The sequence below is a fragment of the Rhinopithecus bieti genome, unplaced genomic scaffold, assembly GCF_001698545.2.
Source record: "Rhinopithecus bieti isolate Rb0 unplaced genomic scaffold, ASM169854v2 scaffold_44948, whole genome shotgun sequence".
In the NCBI taxonomy this organism is placed as follows: Eukaryota; Metazoa; Chordata; class Mammalia; order Primates; family Cercopithecidae; genus Rhinopithecus; species Rhinopithecus bieti.
This window is the reverse complement of record NW_016818762.1, coordinates 825146-844743: the sequence shown is the minus strand read 5'-3', so window position 1 is coordinate 844743 and position 19598 is coordinate 825146. Positions and strand designations below refer to the sequence as shown.

The 19598-nt window shown below is 40.8% G+C and overlaps 1 protein-coding gene across 1 annotated transcript in view; it reads left to right on the top strand.

The window, feature by feature from the left end:
- The window catches only part of RYR3 (ryanodine receptor 3), a 580605-nt gene that overhangs the window by 289809 nt on the left and 271198 nt on the right, over positions 1–19598 (top strand). Inside the window, exons 17-18 of the mRNA XM_017857433.1 lie at positions 10966–11099; positions 12653–12894. Of these exons, the coding sequence (XP_017712922.1) occupies positions 10966–11099; positions 12653–12894 (376 nt within the window). The remainder of the gene's footprint in view (positions 1–10965; positions 11100–12652; positions 12895–19598) is intronic.

The following is a 19598-nucleotide window of genomic DNA, read 5'->3' as shown; positions in this document are numbered from 1 at the left end:
ATTTTCTTCCTAGGGTTTTTATGGTATTAGGTCTAAGCATATTAAAGTTCTAGATCCATCTTGAATTAAGCTCTCTTCGTATAAAGTAGTAAGGAAAGGATCCAGTTTCAGCTTTCTATCCTTAATGGGCTAGCCAATTTCCCAGCACCATTTATTAAATAGGGAATCCTTTCCCCATTTTCTTTGTTTCTCCTTCCGGTTTGTCCAAAGATCAGATGGCCTGTAGAGTGTGGTATTATCTGAGGACTCTGTTCTGTTCCATGGTGCTATAGTCTGTTTTGCGGTAGCCAGTAGCCAGCTGTTTCGGTTACTGTAGCCTTGTAGTATAGTTGAGTCAGGTAGCCGTGACGCCTCCAGCTTTGTCGTTTTTTTTTTGTTTTTTTTTTTTCTTTTGACTTAGGATTGTCTGGGCCCAATGCCTCTTTTTGTTCAGTAGAACCTTTAAAGCAAGTTTTTTCAATTCTGTGAAGAAAGCTGCCATTGGTACTTGATGGGGATGGCATTGAATCTATAAATACACCTTGGGGCAGGTATGGCCATTTTCACGATATTGATTCTTGCCTATCCATGAGCATGGTAGTTCTTCCATTTGTTTGTGTCCTCCCTTTGATTTCAGCTGAGCAGTGGTTGTAGTTCTCCTTGAAGAGTCCTTTACATCCCATTGTAAGGTGGACCTCCTAGGTAATTATTCCTGCTTTGAAGCAATTGTGAATGGAGGTTCATTCCTGACTTTGGCCTCTCCCTGCTTGTCTGTTAGCTGGTGTAAAGTAATGCTTGTGATCTTTTGCACATTAATTGTATCCTGAGACTTTGCTGAAGTTCTTATCAGGGCCTATCGCAGGAGATTTTGGGCTGAGACGATGGCGGCGGTTTTTTCTAAATACTACAACATGTCATTCTGGCAAACACGGAGAAATTTGACGTCTTCTTTCCTAAGCTGAATAACCCTTGATTCTTTCTCTTGCCTGATGCCCTAGCCAGAACTTCCAACACTATGTTGAATACGGAGTGGTGAGAGAGGGCATCCCTGTCTTGTTACGGCAGTTTTCAAAGGGAAAATTTTTCAGTTTTGCCCCATTTCAGTATGATATTTAGGCTGTGGTTTGTCATCAAATAGCTCTTATTTATTTTGAGGTAACGTTCCATCAATGACGACATTTATTGAAGTTTTGTTAAGCATGAAGGGCCGTGAATTTTGTCCAAAAAAGGCCCCTTCTGCCATCTATTGCAGATAAATCATGTGGTTCTTGTGATCATGTGGTTCCTTGAACTGATTCGGTTCTGTTATATGCTGCGGATTATGTTTACTGATTTGCGAAATGTTGATAACGAAGCCTTGCATGCCCAGGGGATGAAGCCGCAACCCTTGACTCATGGTGGAATAAGGGCTTTTTGATGTGCTGGGCTGACATCCGCGTTGCCAGTATTTTATTGAGGTTATTTTTTTTTTTTTTTTTTTTTTGCATGCGATGTTCATCCCCCAGGCGGATATTGGTCCCTTAAAATTGCTCTTCCTTTGTTGCGTCCTCTGCCAGGCTTGGTAATCAGGAAAATGTATGTTGGCCCTCATAAAAAATGAGTTAGGTGAGGATTCCTCTTTTTCCTAATTGATTGGAATAGTTTTCAGAAAGGAATGGTACGCAGCTCCTCTTTGTACCATCCCTGGTAGAATTCAGCTGTGAATCCATCTGCGTCCTGGACTTTTTTTAGCTGGTGTACAGCTATTAATTGTTTGCCTTAATTTCAGAGCCTGCTATTGGTTCTCATTCAGGGATTCAACTTCTTTCCTGGTTTAGTCCCTTGGAAGAGTGTAAGTGTCCAGGAAATTATCCTTCTCCTACGATTTTCTGTTCTGATTTGCGTAGAGGTCTCGTTTATAGTACTCTCTGATGGTAGTTTGTATTTCTGTGGGATCGGCATGGTTGATTAAAATAGACATTATGAATTTTCTACTTGCCCCTGAAGTTGCCTTAATCCAAACCTGCTCAAAGTTGTCATAGATAGACTTTTATTATCTTCTTCGTTTTTCAAGGATTTGGGGCTACCTTTGAGAAAAATATATGATAAAATAGTAATATCATTGATTCTCAGAAAGTATCAATCAGGAATCAAAGGTTTAGCCTGGGGGGTCTGAATAGCACTTGTTTCTCAAATATAGGACTTGATATAAAAATCTCAGAATAAATATAGTTAGCATTTGTTTAGTAAGACTGTTTTTACAGATGAAATCTAATAAAAATGCAACAGCCAAACAGTGTTTCCATAGATATTTATCTTCAAAGTATAATTCCCATATAAGCTTGTGTTTGGGATGGACAGTAATAGAGATAAAAGCAAAATGAGAGGCTCTCGAGTGAAATGTGGTATCAGTGATGAGAATGAATGCAACCAGAAACAAATGAACCCCACAAATGGGCCATTGATTAGGGAGGCCTAACTCTGATGATGCACAACCCCATATTGTCAGTGGCTTAGCGTAGTCAAAATTTATTTTTGCTCATATGACTCTCCAAGGCCAGTGGGAGGGCTCCAGTGAGTGTGGTTATTGGCTTCACCATCCCCTAAGGGCAGAGCCTCGCAGACAATAAGGTGTTCACAAGTTTCCTGGGGATCATGTTAACATGAAGGCTCTGATTCAGTAATTTGGGAGTGGGGCTAGGGCTAAGCATCTGTATTTCTAGAATGGTAGCACTACTGCTGATGATCTAGATGGTACCAATGCTGCTGTTCTGGGGATCCCACTTGAAATAAGGAGATCTTTGGGCTTTGGAATCCCTTGTTGGATATCTGTATCCAGTGGAAGGAAGATAAGGTTGGTGGGGCCCACTCCTGGGGCCCACCCACTTCCTATTGGCCAGAATTTAGTCAGATGATCCCCTATCCCTGCAAATGAAGGCTGGGATATAAAGCCTTTGTATGTTCAGAAGGAGAAGAAAATGGAGTCTGGTGAATACTCAGCAGTACCTGCCTCTCCAGTCAGGTATTCCAGAGGTCACCAAGATGCCCCCTGTCTGTCAGAAAGTACAGATGGCCTCTAGCTGCAATGCCTGCATGCCCCCCATGGTGGACTGGACCTATCTGCACTCCCTTTTCTTTTAAAAGAACCTGTGAACCCAGAAAATCTGAGACAGGTCTTAGTTAATTTAGAAAGTTTATTTTGCCAAGGTTGAGGACGTGCCCGTGACAGTGCCTCAGGAAGTCCTGATGACATGTGCTGAAGGTGGTCCAGGCACAGCTTGGTTTTATACTTTTAGGGAGACGTGAGACATGAGACATCAGTCAGTATATGTAAGAAGTACAGTGGTTCAGTCTGGAAAGTCGGGACAACTTGAAGCAAAGGCAGGAAGACAGGAAGCTGAGAGGGAGCTTCCAGGTCACAGATAGGTGATACACAAATGGTTTTATTCTTCTGAGTTTCTGATTAGCCTTTCCAAAGGAGGCAATCAGATAATGCATCTATCTCAGTGAGCGAAGGAGTGACTTTGACTAGAATGGGAGGCAGGTTTGCCCTAAGCAGTTCCCAGCTTGAGTTTTCCTTAGTGATTGAGGGGGCTAAAGACATTTTCCTACACATTTCCCCACTTTTCTTTTTTTTTAAATCTTTTGGAGACAGGATTTTACAAGAGAATGAGTCTCTGGTCTCGGATTTCATCTGGTCTCTCATAGCTAGAAGGGTTTATTCCTAGATGGGTAGGTCCCAAAAGCTCATTTTTAGGAGGTTGCAAAGTCCCATATCCTGTGAAGAGAAAACAGCGGGGAGGAAGGGAGAAAAAAAACAACAAACAAAAGAACAATCCTGGAAAAATCCATATAGGCCACGTTACTCTGAAGTCCGTACATTAGTAGGCAGTTATGAAAGTGGCTTATGTACGTAAACAGGTTGCTGTTACTTTCTTCTGAAGTTTATTTAAGTTGTCTGGCTTCAGTACACAGGGTTTTAAGAAAGCACAACTTAGTTTTCAGTGACTCCAAATTAGGAAAAATGGAAAAAAGAAGGAAAAAAATTTGAAAGCATTATTCTGAAGACTTGTAACCAGGAAAATTAGAATTCGGTCCCAAACTGTAGAAAACAATAAAATTGAAAAAAATATCAGGCAGACCAGAATCTAACAACAGGTCTGCTTGAAACATAATTTTTCTCTCTGCAGTTTCCCATTTTCACTAAAGACAAATCATGATAGGACTGGTTTGCTTTATTATACTTGGCCTAATTATTTGTATACAGTGCAGCAAGGGTTATTAGTTTTTACATAGACTTTTAAATGGGCTTTGATGGAATTTTGCTGCATAGCAGGAATCTCAGATAGGACTTTTTGAAGCTCAGCCCAGCCATGGATTTGTGCCATCAAATACCTATAAGTTGGGTGAATTTCCTCTCCTCTGGAGGGTCCAAGAGAAAGTTGAGGCTTCTGCACATGTCAGAAAGTGACATTCTTTACTTACCTCAGAAACCCTGTATATGGACTGTGTACACAAAATATGAGGCCATTTGTTCCAAGGGCTTTATTGGCTCCATAAGTCAAGTTTGATTCCTTAACAGAAAGTACACACCATTCCAGTCAAAGCCTTGGTAAAATAACCAATTTATCTCACTGTGCCCTATTACAAAAGAAAACTGATTTTTATTGCACTTATGCAAACAACTCTATTGCCATAAATTGAGACTACTCACGAATAGGTTCCAAATTCTGGAGAAGTTAGGTAGAGAGAAACAAATATGCTCCAAATTTTGTTCACGGGAGTGTTCTTTACTCAATCGTTAAAAGCCACAAATAGCTTAAAAGTTTTCTTAACTCTGTAAAACAAAACAAAGTATCAGCAATGTTTGAAGCAAAAGTCAAAAGATTACTTCAGTTTTGTTGCTTCAGTTAATTCAATTAAATCCTGTTCTGTTTGATAGCCATGAACATTTTAGCTCTCCATGAGAGTTCTGAAAGTTTTCCTTTATTCCAACGTCACAATTTACAAAGTTATCAGAAAACCTGCATTTAAGTGCACCTGTTAGAGTCCTACAGCTGCACAAGTCCCACCTTTTAGAGAGGGTTTAAAACAAGATAAAACAAGACAACTGTTTGTGGATGAAAAACCGTTTTAAGGCAGCCATAGTTAAAAGAAATAATTGACAAGGAAATTTGTTACCTCTGTGGCATGCAACAATTTTAACATAACAATTATGATTATTACTGATAATGTACACTCAGGTACATCAGAGTTACAGGAGTTTCCCATAATTTTGGAATACATACCACTAACACATTTATATAAATATAGCCCAAAGAAACCAAGCACCATTTCATATTTGACAATGCTTCCTGTATAATTTTTATACCAAATAAGCTAAGTTACGTCATTTTTGGACTTTAGGGAACCTAATGTCTTAAAAGATTAACTAGGCTAGAAAAAGACATACTTTATAATTTGATCTGGGAAAGTTTGTCAAGTATAAAAGGTTTAAAACACTTGATATTACAAAATAGGATTACAGGTCATTGTAAAGTCATTCATTTAAGTGATAATTCAAGCATTTCAAAAAGCGAACACCTTCATTCTTTGAGAGAGAAGACTGAATTTTCTAAACAAGAAGCCCTAATAAAAACAGCATGAAGTCAATTACGTTTGCTTTTCAAACTTTGGTAAACAATTTATAAAATTTAATCTTGATTATAAAATACAACTTCAGTAAGCCTTTTATAACCTTTATAATCTTTATTAAGAGGTTGGTTAATGCTTCAAGAAAACCTTGTTAATCTGACATAAGGGTCCATATACTGGTTTTGCATCAGTATACCTTTGACATTGATAATTAATTTATAGAGGAACTGAACCTATTTTATCTTTCAAAATTGGCCCTTACAGTCTTACATACCCACCTCTTCTGTGACAGTCCCTGGGCCTTGAAGAGATGAATAGCTTTAATTTCTTGCCCTCTGTCTCAGGAATGCAGTTTATTTTGATCGACATCTTCTACAGGGCCTGAAGATAAGCCTTTAATTGCTGTCAGTGTTTAAGATTTAGCAGGACTTGGTGTCCTTTTTAGACCCAGGAGTTAGAGCCCTGTAACTCAATGTTACAAGAACTTTAAAAGCACATACAGGAAGATACGTGGATGTAATGATGTAATGACCTTAATTTAAAAAAAAAAATTTATCTCAGTTTTTTTTTTCCTAAGCAAACCAAAACTTTTAATATGACAACTTGATTATGTGAATTTTTTTTAATATGTAAATCCTCTTATTGTGACTTACACTGACTGCTCATGACATGGTTGGACTTTCTGATTTGTTGTGAACAACCCTCCTTTTTAAAAAAGCAGTTATTTTATTTTAGGACTAAATTTACCATGCAAGATTCTTTCTTATATAAAATTATTTCTCTGTAAGTTTTTCACCTCAAAAAAAGATAGAATAAAACCTCTTTATTTTTATAACTTTCTTTACATCTTTTTTATTCCTGGTTCCTTTCACCTTGTTCTATACATAACCTTTAAACTTTGAATTAGACAAAACTTGTTCACTTTCTTTTTTAAGGACACACTTCTTTTTTCTTTAGCAATAATGTTTTCCTACAATGTGTATTTATTGGAAAATACCCGAATAGTGAAATATCTATTATTTAATTTAATATAGCTTTATACTCTAAATTATGACAGGTTTGTCTACAAATATTTATGCCATTACATTTACCTAATTGTTTACCTAGATTATTCATGAATAAATGACTGTGATAGTCATTATTTAAAGTTATAAAACTGCCATTGCAGAATTATAACTGAGACACTGAAAAGAGATTTGATCTAACCGACTCAATGTCGCTCTTAACCTCCAAGCTGTCCTTGTTCATTCCTGAGCATAGGCTGAACTAACATTGGGAGGAATGTAATTTATAGTTTAGCTTTGAAATAGACAATAACAGTCCTTTCCCAAAACAAACCTCCTTATTGCCTGTGAACTAGACTGCCTAAAGCCACTGGATTAGAAGTTACAGTAGTCTTACTACATTCAACATGCAGCTATTTTCATTAAACTCTTATCAATGCCTTATTTATTACAAATTACAAAAGCAAAGATTATTCTGTTTTGGGCTGGGCGTATAGTTTTGTAACCCCTTTGCCAAATTTTGACACCTTACAGTATTTGGCGGGGATAAGTATGAAATTGCTTGATTAATAAATGCAAACAAAAATGTATGCTGGGCAATTCTTAAGGCATTTCTAATAGTAGTTTACCAGTAATTTTAAAGCTAGCTTATCTATTAAAGATTTTACTGGCCAGGTGCAGTAGCTAACGCCTGTAATCCCAGCACTTTGGGAGGCCGAGGTGGGCAGATCACAAGGTCAGGAGTTCAAGACCAGCTTGGTCAACATAGTGAAACCCTGTGTGTACTAAAAATACAAAAAATTAGCTGGGTGGTGGGCGCCAGTAATCTCAGCTACTCGGGAAGCTGAGGCAAGAGAATCGCTTGAACCTGGGAGGCGGAGGTTGCGGTGAGCCAAGATTGCACCATTGCACGCCAGCCTGGGCGACAGTGCAGCAATGCGAGACTCCGTCTCAAAAAAGAAAAAAAGAAAAAAAAAAAGATTTTACTTAAGTTACAGGTACTTTAAAAAGCATATAACTAGTCTTTTCTTATTTATTATATAATTTAAGAGCTTTTATTTTTTGAGCCAATTAATTAGAGCTCTTTTATATATTGTTAGTAGTAAAACATTCTGTACACATCACATGAATACATATAAAAACTTATGAGGCATGCCAATGGAAGTACATTTTATAGATTTATAAAAACTCCCCCCAGCCCTTTTTTTTTTCCGTCTTAGACTTTCAGATTCTTGATAACCTGTTTCACAACCCTAGGCAGTTGTCAGCTAAATAGCCTTAAGTTTGCACATTAAGGGAAACAACTCAAGTGAAAATCAAATAGCAAAATTTACATCATAAAGCACAGAGAGAAAAGTCTGGTGGTGCCAGAGGGAGACACTGTTATTTTCTTTGAGCCAAATTAAACATAAAATTAAACTACACTCTTCCTTAAAACTGAAGAGTAGCCTCTGTTGCAATCATTGTTTTAATTTAAAAAAAATTCAGATGAAAAGATTCAGTTATGAGAAAGAAAAAATTTTTTTTGCTCCAAAAAAAAAAAAAGGCAGGCCTTAGGGAGAAAACAAAAAAACAAACCATGAAGCTTTAAATCAAAATTTTCACCCATGCCAGGGTGCACACCCATCTTGGGCTGTTGCCTTTTAATTAAGCTGTGACTTTTAACCATTGCGCTCCTTTAAAAAATTTTAATCTTATTACCATATTTCTACTAGGACAAAATGCTGCTAAAGCAACAATGATCACACAAATTCTACGACTTCTGAGCACTCTAAGTGTAAGCAGAAATTAACACCAGCTGGTTGTTAAATGCCAACTTTAATCGTTTAAAAGGAATTTGCAGGACAGAATCCCAAACCAGTTTCTTGCCTAGTGATGGGTCTCAGGCTATAGACTGCTGTCTGCCAGCCTAGAAGCAGCACAAAAAAAAAAAAATCGTCTTCCCTGTTGGAAGCTCAAACCCCATAAAGGAGTTACCTGCCTTCCATCATCATGGAAGCAGGAAAACTTGCCTTCCTGTTGGAAGCAAGTAAAACTAAAAAAAAAAAAAAAAAAAAAAAAAGAGTTGTACAGCAAAATAGACTTTACATCTCAACCTACAGTTTTGGCAGATCAGGGATTCTCTGGAGGGGGTACTCTCAGACCTCAGCAAATTGTCCTATTGGTTTAAGCCATAAGGTTAGCTCATGCTGGTACCAAGCACCGATAGGAAATTCTTCAAAGGTCGGGACATCTCCACTCAGAATCTCCCCCATGGTTACCAAAATGTGAACCCAGAAAATCTGAGACAGGTCTTAGTTAATTTGGAAAGTTTATTTTGCCAAGGTTGAGGACGCGCTCGTGACACAGCCTCAGGAAGTCCTGCCGACATGTGCCCAGGGTGGTCCGGGCACAGCTTGGTTTTATACGTTTAGGAAGACATGCGACATCACTCAATATATATAAGAAGTACATTGGTTCAGTCCGGAAAGGCGGGACAACTTGAAGCCAAAACAGGAGGACTGGAAGCAGACAGGGAACTTCCAGGTCACAGATAGGTGATACACAAATGGTTACAGTCTTCTGAGTTTCTGATTAGCCTTTCCAAAGGAGGCAAATGAGATATGCATCTATCTCGGTGAGCAGAGGAGTGACTGAACAGAATGTGAAGCAGGTTTATCCTAAGCAGTTTCCAGCTTAAGTTTTCCTTAGTGATTTTGGGGGCCCAAGATACTTTCCTTTCACAAACCCATTTGAACTATTTTAGGAAAGGAAGTTTATCCCCATTCCCCAGTTTTACCTGAAGGAGTGTCTCCTAAAGCAAAACCGAAACAATGTCAACTCTGATTCTTTAAGTGGCATCATTTATTTATAGATGAGGCACTGCTCTGTTCGGCTGTGTGCTTTTACAGAGCCTTTTCTCTTTGCTGTTCCTACTGCATGTGGATTAAGCCCTGCTTTCCCTCTGGCTGTGACAGCAAGTCTCCCGCAGCCATCACTCCGAGGCAAAACAGATGAAATGTGTAATAGGCCGACTGAAAAGTATTTCATTTCCTGGCCGTCTATGGCTCTTTTCTTAGGGTGAGAGAGTATCCTCTGGATTTCCAGTTTGCACAGTTGAAATCTTTCACAGAGTGCTAATGGTAAGAGTCCCCCATAAAACTGCATTTGGGATTCTTTTCTGCTTGTCCCGTAAATGTGCTTTGTATTTATCTGGAACAAAACTGACATTCAGGGAGTCAGGTAGAAAATTGGTTTGTGAGAATTATGGATACAAATGCCACAAACACCTTGAAGCTATCAAAGCCCACTAAACATTGAGTCTTCAATGGCCACTTTGAGAGACTGAAACGAGGCTGCCTGCCTCTCTGTTGGTACAACCTGCCATATTGTGGCTGTTATTTATCGACTGCTGTTTGCACATTCCTCTCTGTGAGCGGGAGGAACAGAGCCTGACTGGCCCAGCACAGTTCGCTTTGCCATGATAGGAACAAAAAAGTCTGAATGGAAGAGGATATAGTGCAAGGAGAGGTGAGCGTGCAGGACGAGGCTAACAGAGGCTGTTCCCAGTTTCTAGGCAGCTAGAAAACAAGGGGCAGAAGCAGTTTAATGACGGGTCTCTTAGATTCATGGGCCACCTGGGCTCTTGTAAGTTTGTTCTCCTTCTAGATGGGAGAAGGAGAGCGGGTAAAATATTTAGAATACCAGTTTCCAGGAATTAAAGGGTATCTTCATGAGTTTTGATGGTATCACAGCAAAAGACCGAAGAACAGGAGTCTGCCCTACCATCACCCCACCCACACAAAATTCCATTCCCAAGCTTGCTACATGCAACACCTTGGCCAGATGGGAATCTTACGTGCCTTTTTATTAACAAGTATCTACTGATACTCAGCGCCAAGCACCATCAGGGCTGAGTGAGAGTGTGCTGCTTGAGTTGGAAATCCGTGGAGGGCCTTTTATCCTTCTGCTCTGTGTTTTCAGAGCTGAGACAGCAGGGCCTAGATTTTGTGCCCTAGATGCTTCACTACACCTTGGTCCTGGTCTGGCTGGGGTATTATTTTAGACAGTCTGTCTTCAGAGCACAGCCTCTTACTTACTGTAATAGAACAATGGCTACCGATGGTATGCACAGTTTGGAGGGAAGGGACATAAGACTAGAGCAGAGGGGCTAGAAAGAAGCCCAGACTCATTTTCCCAAGAAGCAGCAGGCCCTGAGGCATCACTCGTTCCTTCTGGGTAAGAGGCAAAGCCTCCTTGGCTCTGAGCTAGCTCTCCACCCATCACCTAGACCCCACCCTTTATGACTCCTTCCTTCATGCCCTGTGGTGGTCCTGCTTACTGTGCCCTCCTGGTGGTCCTAAAGTTTGGTGGGTGTGTCCTGCTGCAGGTTCTGGATATCCTGTGCTCCCTCTGTCTCTGCAATGGGGTTGCAGTGAGAGCCAACCAGAATCTGATCTGTGACAACCTGCTGCCCCGGAGAAACCTGCTCTTGCAGACACGACTGATTAACGATGTAACCAGGTAAGGCCACCACCGTCATTCCAGATGCCAAGCATAGTTCTGCCTGTGTTGTCTCCAAGCAGGTAAAGAGGGCCGATCTGAACTCCAGCGTTGCCCGCCCATAGTTTCCATGGCGATACAAGTACGTAAGACAAGACCAAGCAAACATGCACTTCCTATGACTAGGGCTTCCAACCCCTTTAGCAGAATTTTTCAAACTTTTCTGTTTAATTAGCTGAGGACAAAGTATATGTAGCATCTGAGTGCTGAAGAATTTGATCTGAGATGGCCTACCATGTTTTCTTTTAAACATTAATGCAACTCTTATAACTTCATAATATATTCATATTTATTTTTATATACCAACTTTTTTTTCTATAATCTTTTCATAGAATGGGTGTCCCAAGTGAGACTGTGGCTTCTTAAATCCTCTGGCACATGACCATGTATCTCACTGCTGTCTGCGAGGATCAGGGTGAAGAGCAGGGGGCCCTGCAGGACCCCTAGCTTGCTAGTCCATACATGTGGCTGCACGTGACTCATGTGAACTCACTGGACTGGGACTAGGCAGGTCTGCGGTTTTCTAGCCACTTTCTACCTAGGCCTACACGCTAATCCACGATGGCAAGAATAGAGTCTTCCCTCTGAAGTGCAGAGTGGCCCAAAGACCTGAGCTGTCACACAGACTTACTTTCTTCATGGTGCCAGTCTGGTTTTTCTTTGCCTACCCAAAATAGGGCATAGCTCTAGCCCAAGAACAGTTCGTCTATAAGAGTATGATTCCTAACATAAAAATTCTTAAGTGGAGTGTCTTAAGCTTTTAACCACTTTGCCGGATACATTAAAACCTCTTTTCCTTAACAAGGTTGCCCAGTAATGACTTCTTAATGGTTTTAAGAGACCAGTGTTATTAATAATGCTTTGGTAACAAAGCTGCTGTACTGAAAATAAGGGTGCTTATACCAATTGACCAGAAAATGGAATTCAAGTAAAATTTTCTTTTAACTTAAAGAAACAAAGGTTTCTATATAACATTTTCAGCATCGTTGCCCATGGTTGGCACTCAGTAAACGTTGGTTGCCTTGAATGGAATGTTAAAAGAAACATCCTTTATGTTTTGTAATGAAAATATTGTTCTGATGTGTCACGCTAAGAACTTGATCAAGTGTTGAGGGTCCTAAGCTTTTTCTAGTTTTTTTTTTTTTTTTTTTTTTTGAGACAAGGTCTCACTCTGTTGCCCAGGCTGGAGTGCAGTGGCATAATCATGGCTCACTGCAGCCTTGAACTCCTAGGCTCAAGCAATTCTCTGACCTCACCCTTGCAAGTAGCTTGGACTATAGGTGTGCACCACCATACCCAGCTAATTTTTGTAGAGATGGGGTCTCACTTTGTTACCCAGGCTGATATCAGACTCCTGGCTTTTAGAGATCCCTCCCATCTTTTGAGCAATATGAAAAACACAGCATTGCTCTTGTCCTAGGTGTAAATGGGCCATTGCCTCCTATGGTCTGGTTCAACTTGCTTTCTCAGTTTTTGAGGGTCTGTAGATGCCACTTGCCCATGTTTAATTTCAGTATCCGGCCAAACATCTTCCTGGGAGTCGCGGAGGGCTCAGCCCAGTACAAGAAGTGGTACTTCGAGCTGATTATCGACCAGGTGGACCCCTTCCTGACAGCAGAGCCTACACATCTGCGGGTGGGCTGGGCCTCTTCCTCAGGCTATGCCCCATACCCAGGAGGTGGAGAAGGATGGGGAGGCAATGGTGTTGGCGATGACCTGTACTCCTATGGCTTTGATGGACTTCACCTTTGGTCAGGTGAGTACCTTGCTAAAGCTTTGGCTCATAATCTCACTGGAAATGATGGAGGCTCAAATTATTCTAGCTGAAATTACCACTTTCAGTTGAAATGATAGAGACTCAAGAGTCTCAACTAATTAAACAGTTAGATGGAAAAGAGTATCAGGTTAAAATAAGACTCATTTATACCGTTACTTAGACAGTTCCCAGCTACATGGTCCAGTGCAGATCACTTCTCTCAAGCTCATTGTATCTGTATGAGCAATATTGTATGGAATCGTTAGGATTATATGAGCAGAGACTCAGCATTTATTCACTGGGCAGTGAGTTACATACTTTTGTTCATTTTCTCTTATTTTATCCTCACAATGACCCCTTAAGGTAGAAAATATTGACCTCACGTGACAAACGTGTGACCAGAAGCATAAAGATGGTTCAGTAATTTATTCAAAGTCACACTAGGAAGGATCTAGACCTGACTACAAGTCCATAATCTTGTCAACACAGCCTGTTGCTTCATAATACAATTTATAAAATATCTGGATCCATGCCCAACACACAGTAGGTGCTAACCTCTTTAAACGAATTCAGGGCTTCCTTTTTTTTAGATAAATAATTGATCCTTTTCCCAAGCATGTCCATGGCCCATGCCTGTGGAGGAATGTCTTGGTTTCTGCCTGGGTGAAAAACACAAGATTAACTCTCAGGCTTTCATCGGGAAGAAGAGCCTTACCTCTCCGGTCTGTTGTCCAAAGCGTGTATTTTCTGTATCTTTTGCAAAACTGCAATTGGAGACATCATGTCCCTTATAGAAATTCCTTACATAAGCATGGTGGCACGTGTCCATTACATAAGTAACCATGACACACATTCTTCCTCAAATCCATTACAAAGAAAAAGTTTATCTCTATAGGACAAACTTCTATATTTTCTTCTGTAACTGGTAACTACATAACCCATCACATTTGCCTCCTTCCCTTAGCTTTCTAGTTACAACCTAATTGCCTGACACCAATGATTAAGTCAGCTCAGGTCCCAGTGACATGCTTCTTTTAATTGGTCTTTATTTTCAGTTGGTCCATATGAATTTTGTTGTTGTTGTTATTTTGGCAGCTATGTTGCATTCAGCTTCAACACTTTAAAACTTTTAGGAATAGGCTGTAAACATTCATTTGTATACCTCTTTATCCTGGATCACTACCATGGGGGGAGAATGAAAAAAAAGCCTTCGTTCATGTTCTGTGTGTCCCAGAGGACAGTGTGGTCCTGACATAACTGGATTCAGAATGGCAGGATGATGGGGTCATGTGAAGGGAAAGTCTTACCTTGTGCTCTCATCCTCCCAACTTAACCTTCCCCAATCTTCATGGGAGGTGGAGCTTCCCTTTGTTCTCATAGTGTTATCATGGAACCACTGAGTCTGTGGCTATGAAGTAGTGACCTTAAGCTTAGGTTATCATCAGATATCATAAGGTTCTCAGGAAACTGTCTCTGAATAAATGATCTGAGGAGGAAGAATCCTTATGCTCATGCACCTTTGCAGCTCCTGAGTGTGGTAGGATTAAGTCTGTGAAGGAATTGACAAGATTGACTTGAAAAAATTGTTTCACACTCCTGTTGACTTCTGCCTGTCTCCCGCCCACTCGCCACCGTAGCCCAAGAACGTTCTCTGGAGCCCAGCTACACCTGAAGAGGGCTCTGCGTGGAGACTGGCCGAGGAAGTATGAAGCTCACCTAGACCCTGGGGTGAAGCAAACTGGACCCTTGTTTCAAAGAGAAACTAATCACTCTCAAAGGAAAAAATTGACTTAGTCTTTTTCTGACTTCACAGCACTGCGTGGGGCACTTACTTATTCCTGTATCCCTCTGTAGAAATTTGAGGAATGGATACATCAGTGAGTCAGGAGGCGTGGAACCCATTCATGGTGCATCCATAGAGGGCTGCTCTGTGCAGTTCAGAACCTGAACATCCTGTCTGATTGTGTATCATTCCAGGAGTGTGCAGTTCCCCACCCTCTCCCTCACCCCTCCTGTCTCCTCTGAAGCCAAGGAAGCTGGATGCTCCAGGCTCATGCCGAACATCACTAGCAATGGCTCCTATGATTGGAGAAGTGGGAAGAAGGCTGGTGACTCAGCTTTTCAGAAACTGATTGTGACTCTCTGAAATGACCCGCACTTGATGGTGTATTGCCGTGTACATGTAGGTGCACTCCAGGGATTTCATCCCTCAGTCTCCAGCATCTGATGAGACATGGAGAAACCAGTGTCTACAAGTTTTATACCTTTCATTCTCACCAAAACCCAAAGCTTTCCTGGGTCTGGGCATCGTTCTGACTTCTCCAACCAGCATGCAGGGAACATATATCTTGCAGAAGGGATTGGAATATGTCAGGAGTATTTCTTCAGCTGAAGAAATAAAGTTTCTGTTAATGACCCCCACCAGGACAGCCATGAATTTCAGACTATCTGATGAAAAGGTAATTGTCTGATGAGGAAATGAAACGGAACTAACACTCCAACTTACTACAGGAGAGAAGAGTGGGTAGATAGGGGGATATATTAGAAAGTGGTCGTGATAAATTAATTCTCCTTTTATTTGAGATTTAAATGCCCAGGTCATTACCTTTAAAGTTGTTCATGTGCATAAATTAAGCCACTGCCTTGAATTGGTCTTTAACATACTTTAATAAAATAGATTTTACAGTAGTTGGAAAGAATTACAGTGCCTCTAACACTTTGTCAATGGAAAGTCAAGAACAGACAGCATGGCTCTGGAGTTATGCCTGGGTTTGAATCCTAGCTCTGCCACTTAATGTTTCTTTTGGTTTTTTTTTTTTTTTTTTTTTTTTTTTTTTTTTTTTTTGAGACGGAGTCTCGCTCTGTCACCCAGGCTGGAGGGCAGTGGCTCGATCTTGGCTCACTGCAAGCTCTGCCTCCTGGGTTCACACCATTCTCCTGCCTCAGCCTCCCAAGTAGCTGGGACTACAGGTACCCGCCACCACGCCCAGCTAATTTTTTTTTGTATTTTTAGTAGAGACGGAGTTTCACTGTGTTAGCCAGGATGGTCTCGATCTCCTGACCTTGTGATCCACCCACCTCGGCCTCCCAAAGTGCTGGGATTACAGGCGTGAGCCACCGTGCCTGGCCCATGTTTCTTTTTTTACACTGGACAAATTACTTAACCTCGCAGAGACTCAGTTTTCGTCTGATACAATGAGGATAATATAAGATTCTTACGAAATTTAAATGAGAAATACGAAGCTCCTGACACACATTAGATACACAGTAAATATGAGCTACCTTCCTTCATCATCTGTGAATTCCACTGTAGTTACAAAGACCAAATCCAGAGTTCTTGGTGCTTCACTTAAGACCATGAGAATAGCTCAGTTAGAGCTACCCCCGTAATATCTAAGGGAATAAAGCACCCCAGTTCCAGGCTGCATGAGAGAAGAATCTCAAAGTGACATCCTGGAAGTATGAATGAGCTTTTTCTCTGTGTAGGGGAGAAGACAGCCTTAATAGGTCTTTTTAGCCATGGAAGCCTGGGAAGTCATTTTCAGTCATCAGCTGTGGGAACATTTCCCTCCTCAACTCTGTGTAACCCTCCCTACAGAGTCCAGGGTCAACTCAGACGCTGTGATCTTCTCTTGTGGAAGGAATGGCTCTTTTTTGTGATGGTGTCACTTTCCCTCTCTGGATGGATCCTTGGTGGTGCTTTCAGGACAGCAGTTGGGAGTGAATTCTGCTTGGAGCAGCCTACACAGTATGTTACTGGCTGGGAACATTTCGTAGGAGAAATCATGTCTTCCCTTTAACCACTTTTTCCTCCTCAAAATTGAAATAAGCAAAAGAATTCACCATCCCAAGAGACGAGTAGTGTGGAAGCGAATGAATGGAGTAAAATTGTGTTTCCTGATTTATTAAGACTCCTCACGATAATTTACCTATGCAGTCAGATTTGCACAAGGGGACTTCACCTGTCTCCCAGCTAAAATGAGTCCCAGAGTATTTGTTTATAAAACACAGCCCATTGTGCCTCAGACCTTTCCAACGCCAGTGCCGTGTGGACAAGATCCGAGGAGTAGCTGCAGAAGAGCAGCGCTTTTCTGTCTTTGGATCCCCTCTCATTCCAAATGGCTAAATACTTGTGCTTGGATTATAATGCCAAACTCTGCAGTGCCTGGACCTGTGCAAGTGCCGAGCGTCGCTGTTTCCATTTGCTTCGTTACTCATCAGAAGGGACTAAATTCTGCAGTAATACACCCTGAGCTTAATTGAAGATGTGCAGCATCTGATTAAGTGGCCTTTAAAAAAAATCTTATTATCGGATTTGGAATGGCCTTTCCGAGCTTCCTGGGCCCTTCAGGTGGGCCTGGGCCTCCAAACCAGGGGACAGTTTTTCTTCTTCAGACTGGCAGAGATAAGAACCACTGGCCTCTTGCAGCGGATGGTCTCTAGATTTACTCAGAGTTCCTAATATCATGAAAAGCACTTGAGGCTGCTCTTAGAAAAGCGCTTTGAAACAAGTTTGATTTTTCATTCCATAGTGTCACATTTCTGCTGGTTGTTCTAAAAGGGTCAAATACATTAAACATACTTTAAAATGTGCATATGTTTCAGTACTATCTTTCAATAAAGAGAGTAGATTTAAAATCACTTTTTAGATTCAGCCCTCAATGCTGTAATTTCCCACATTGTTACTTTTTTCTAGTATTACAAAAGGTATAATATTCCTACAGTGTCCCGGCAAACTTTTCTGCTGTTAGCCTAATGATTAAGGTTCCTGGAGTTGAAAAAACACAAACAGTAATAGCATTTGCTGTGGGTTACAGTGTGTGAGGCACTCTTCTCTTGCTCTGTATAGATTAATTGATTCGAAACTCACAGCAGTCTTATGAGGTAGACATTATTCCTGTTTGACAGATTAGGTAACTTGAGTCCACCAAGGTAAGTTACTTGCCCAAGGTCACACAGTAAGTGACAGACCCAGAGCTAGAGGCCAGGCAGTCTGGTTCCAGAAACCCCTTCACCGCTATGATAAACTGCCTCTTAAGTGGTACACAGGACATCATTTATTTATTTCATTAAAGTCAAAAGGATAATAACCTTACAAATAAGTCTCTTTACAACATCCCTGTGGGTACCACTGTGCCCATTTTACAGATGGGGAAGTTGAGCCTCTGGTAAAATCATAGGTCCTGGTTCATGCAGCACGTGAGGGCTTGGGATTTGAACTCAGTCCTGTGTGACTCCAAGGCACCTCCGACCTCCCTTTGCTACCTCATTGCAGCTCAGTTGAAAGGATTTGCATCTTGTTTAAATGTGGAGTGCAAGACCCTTCCTAAATGATTAGGAAGCCATGAAAGCCCTCACAGGGGTAGAGATTACTTTCTCTGCATGTGAGGAGATTTATAAAATACATCATGGAAAAGCAATGCCACAATTCCATCGTTTTCCAATTTCAAACTCTTCATAGTACTCACATTTTAAAGTGAGGTATACTTCATCAGATGATTTTTTACAGTGTGAATATTATATGAAATGGGCTCTCTAATCCAAATAGTCTTCCCATTACTTTGCTCTAAGCACTTGCTAAGTATATACTTCATATCCAGTGATTATCAACAGTTACCCTTTCATTTCTAGATAATATTAGTCTCAACTCTGTTCCTTTTACAAATAGGCCCAGTCTATGAATTCAATTTGCTTATCACTTTTCTTAGCAAGTGTTCCAAAGGAAACTTCTACTTTGAGCCCAGTCTAGTAGAAGAAAATGTGGGAAAAGACAGTGTCTTTTACCACGAGGGCATAATTGCTCCTCCTGGTGGTTACTTTCAATGGAAAGAACAAGCCAGACAGGAGAAATTCTCCCAACCGTATTTCCTCTGGAGGGCATATGGCAGCTATGGCTAAATAAAGTTCAGAGCTCAGCTCCTGTTGGTATCAAAGCCCTGCTGCAGATGAAGAGCATCATCCATGAAAGCTGCTCTTTGTCTTTAGTGGCCGAGCTTCAGGCCAGTGTAGAAGCCAACAGTGAACCCTCAGAGGACGCGAGAGAGGACACCGGAGTCACGAATCAACATTTGGCAGTTTTGTCCCAGTTTGTATGATTCTTAGAACATTAAAGAACCTTGGAATTTGTATTTTTATCCAGCAAGGATCTGAATACTTTTCAAGACAATTGTCCAGTGTAGCATTTCAGTTACTTCCTAGTCTTCCTCAGTTCACAAATACTCGTTAGAATTTGTTCAAGTTGGCTGGGTGCAGTGGCTCAAACCTGTCATCCCAGCACTTTGGGAGGCTGAGGTGGGAGGATCACTTGAGGCCAGGAGTTCGAGACCAGCCCAGCCAACATGGTGAAATCCTCTCTCTACTAAAAATACAAAAATTATCTGGGCAGTGACGTGAGCCTGTAGTCCCAGCTACTTGAGGGGCTGCAGTGAAAGGATCACTTGAACCCAGGAGGCAGAGGTTGCAGTGAGACGAGATCGTGCTGTTGTACTCCAGCCTGGGTGACAGAGTGAAACGCTGTCTCAAAAAATAAATAAATAAATAAATAAAAATAAAAAAGTATTTGTTCAAGTAACTATAGTGATATTTTCCAGAAGTTAAACTAAAAAAAAAAAGAAAGAAAGAAAATTATGCAGGAAACATTGTTTTTAATGGTAAGATAAATCCTTTTTTTTTTTTTTTTTTTTTTTTTTTTTTTTTTTTTTTTT